Source organism: Equus quagga, chromosome 11, assembly GCF_021613505.1.
Source record: "Equus quagga isolate Etosha38 chromosome 11, UCLA_HA_Equagga_1.0, whole genome shotgun sequence".
Classification (NCBI taxonomy): domain Eukaryota; kingdom Metazoa; phylum Chordata; class Mammalia; order Perissodactyla; family Equidae; genus Equus; species Equus quagga.
Window position 1 is genome coordinate 70,002,208 of NC_060277.1, and position 1,655 is coordinate 70,003,862.

The 1,655-nt window shown below is 48.5% G+C and overlaps 1 protein-coding gene across 1 annotated transcript; it reads left to right on the forward strand.

The window, feature by feature from the left end:
- LOC124247734 (olfactory receptor 3A1-like) lies at positions 1-948 on the forward strand. Its single transcript, XM_046677336.1, has one exon. The coding sequence runs from the start codon at positions 1-3 to the stop codon at positions 946-948; it is 948 nt and encodes a 315-aa protein (XP_046533292.1).
- The last annotated feature ends 707 nt before the right edge of the window (positions 949-1,655 follow it).

The following is a 1,655-nucleotide window of genomic DNA, read 5'->3' on the forward strand; positions in this document are numbered from 1 at the left end:
ATGGAACCAGAATCTAGGGCCAATGGAACAGCCATTACTGAGTTCATCCTGCTGGGCTTGGTGGAGACACCAGGGCTTCGACCAGTTATCTTTGTGCTCTTCTTCTTTGCCTACCTGGTCACAGTTGGAGGCAACATCAGCATCCTGGCAGCCATCTTGGTGGAGTCCAAACTCCACACCCCCATGTACTTCTTCCTGGGGAACCTATCAGCGCTGGACGTTGGGTGCATCACCGTCACTGTTCCTTCAATGTTGGGTCGTCTCTTGTCCCACAAGCGTACAGTTTCCTATGGAGCCTGCCTCACACAGCTCTTCTTCTTCCATCAGTTGGCTGGTGTGGACTGCTTCCTGTTGACAGCTATGGCCTATGACAGATTCCTGGCCATCTGCCAGCCCCTCACCTATAGCACTCGCATGAGCCAGATGGTCCAGAGGATATTGGTGGTTGTGTCCTGGGCTTGTGCCTTCACCAATGCACTGACCCATACTGTAGCCATATCCACACTCACCTTCTGTGGCCCAAATATGATCAATCACTTCTACTGTGACCTCCCGCAGCTCTTCCAGCTCTCCTGCTCCAGCACCCAACTCAATGAGCTGCTGCTCTTTGGTCTAGGTATCCTCATGGCAGGTGTGCCTGTGATTCTCATTGTCACTTCCTACATCCACGTGGCAGTTGCAGTCCTGCAAATACGCTCTCCTGAGGGCAGGAAGAAAGCCGTCTCCACGTGTGGCTCCCACCTCACTGTGGTGGGCATTTTCTATGGGACAGGAGTGTTCAGCTACATGAGACTGGGCTCAGTGGAGGCTTCAGACAAGGACAAAGGGATTGGCATCCTCAACACTGTCATCAGCCCCATGCTGAACCCACTCATCTACAGCCTCCGGAACCCTGATGTGCAGGGTGCCCTGCGGTGGGTGCTCACAGGGAAGCGAGCCCTTGCGTGAGGAGTGTCTCAGGAGTGCCGAACCACAGCAAATGATTTCTCTCTCTCCTGGATCTTTGACAGGATGACTTTTATTAGGAAGTGAGGCTTCTTGTTCCTCAAGGAGGCTCTACCTGATAATAGGTGTGCAGGTTTTATAGACCAGAACACTTGGCTAGTTGACATTTGGTCATGGCGACCCTTCCCACTCTAGATGGAGGTAGAACCCAGAAAGCTCTGTATCCTCAGAGGCTCATGGTCCTACAGGAAAGACTCCTTGTTTATTTTCTGCTGGAGTCTCTAAAAATACACAGCAAAAAAAAATGGAATATGAAAAGTCACAGCCTGGTGCCAAGTATTAACATGTCCTGCTGTCAGGTTTCCCCTGAAACAGCTCTCCAACCTGCTTTTACACAGGATCCCACACGAGGACCCACACCTAGTACAGTATCATTTGAGACACTGACTTCTAGTACCCTGTCTACACCGCAAGATTCCAGGGTAACAATGGAGAGTTTATATTTCCTTTGGAATTTCTCCTTTTTTTCCCTATAATGGAAATATGCGTTGATTTAAATTTTTTTGTTAGAAATTATGAAATCAAAACAAAATTTTACCAGTGGAAAATTAAAGACAAAAGCTATACCTTCTCTGTCCCCACCTCTCATAATTCAATTTTCCAGAAGAAGCCACTGTTAAGAATTTGGTGATTACCCTTCTAGGTTTTTT

Excerpts from the sequence above, each read along its gene's own strand:
- LOC124247734 (XM_046677336.1), top strand. The coding sequence starts at position 1 with ATGGAACCAGAATCTAGGGCCAATGGAACAGCCATTACTGAGTTCATC.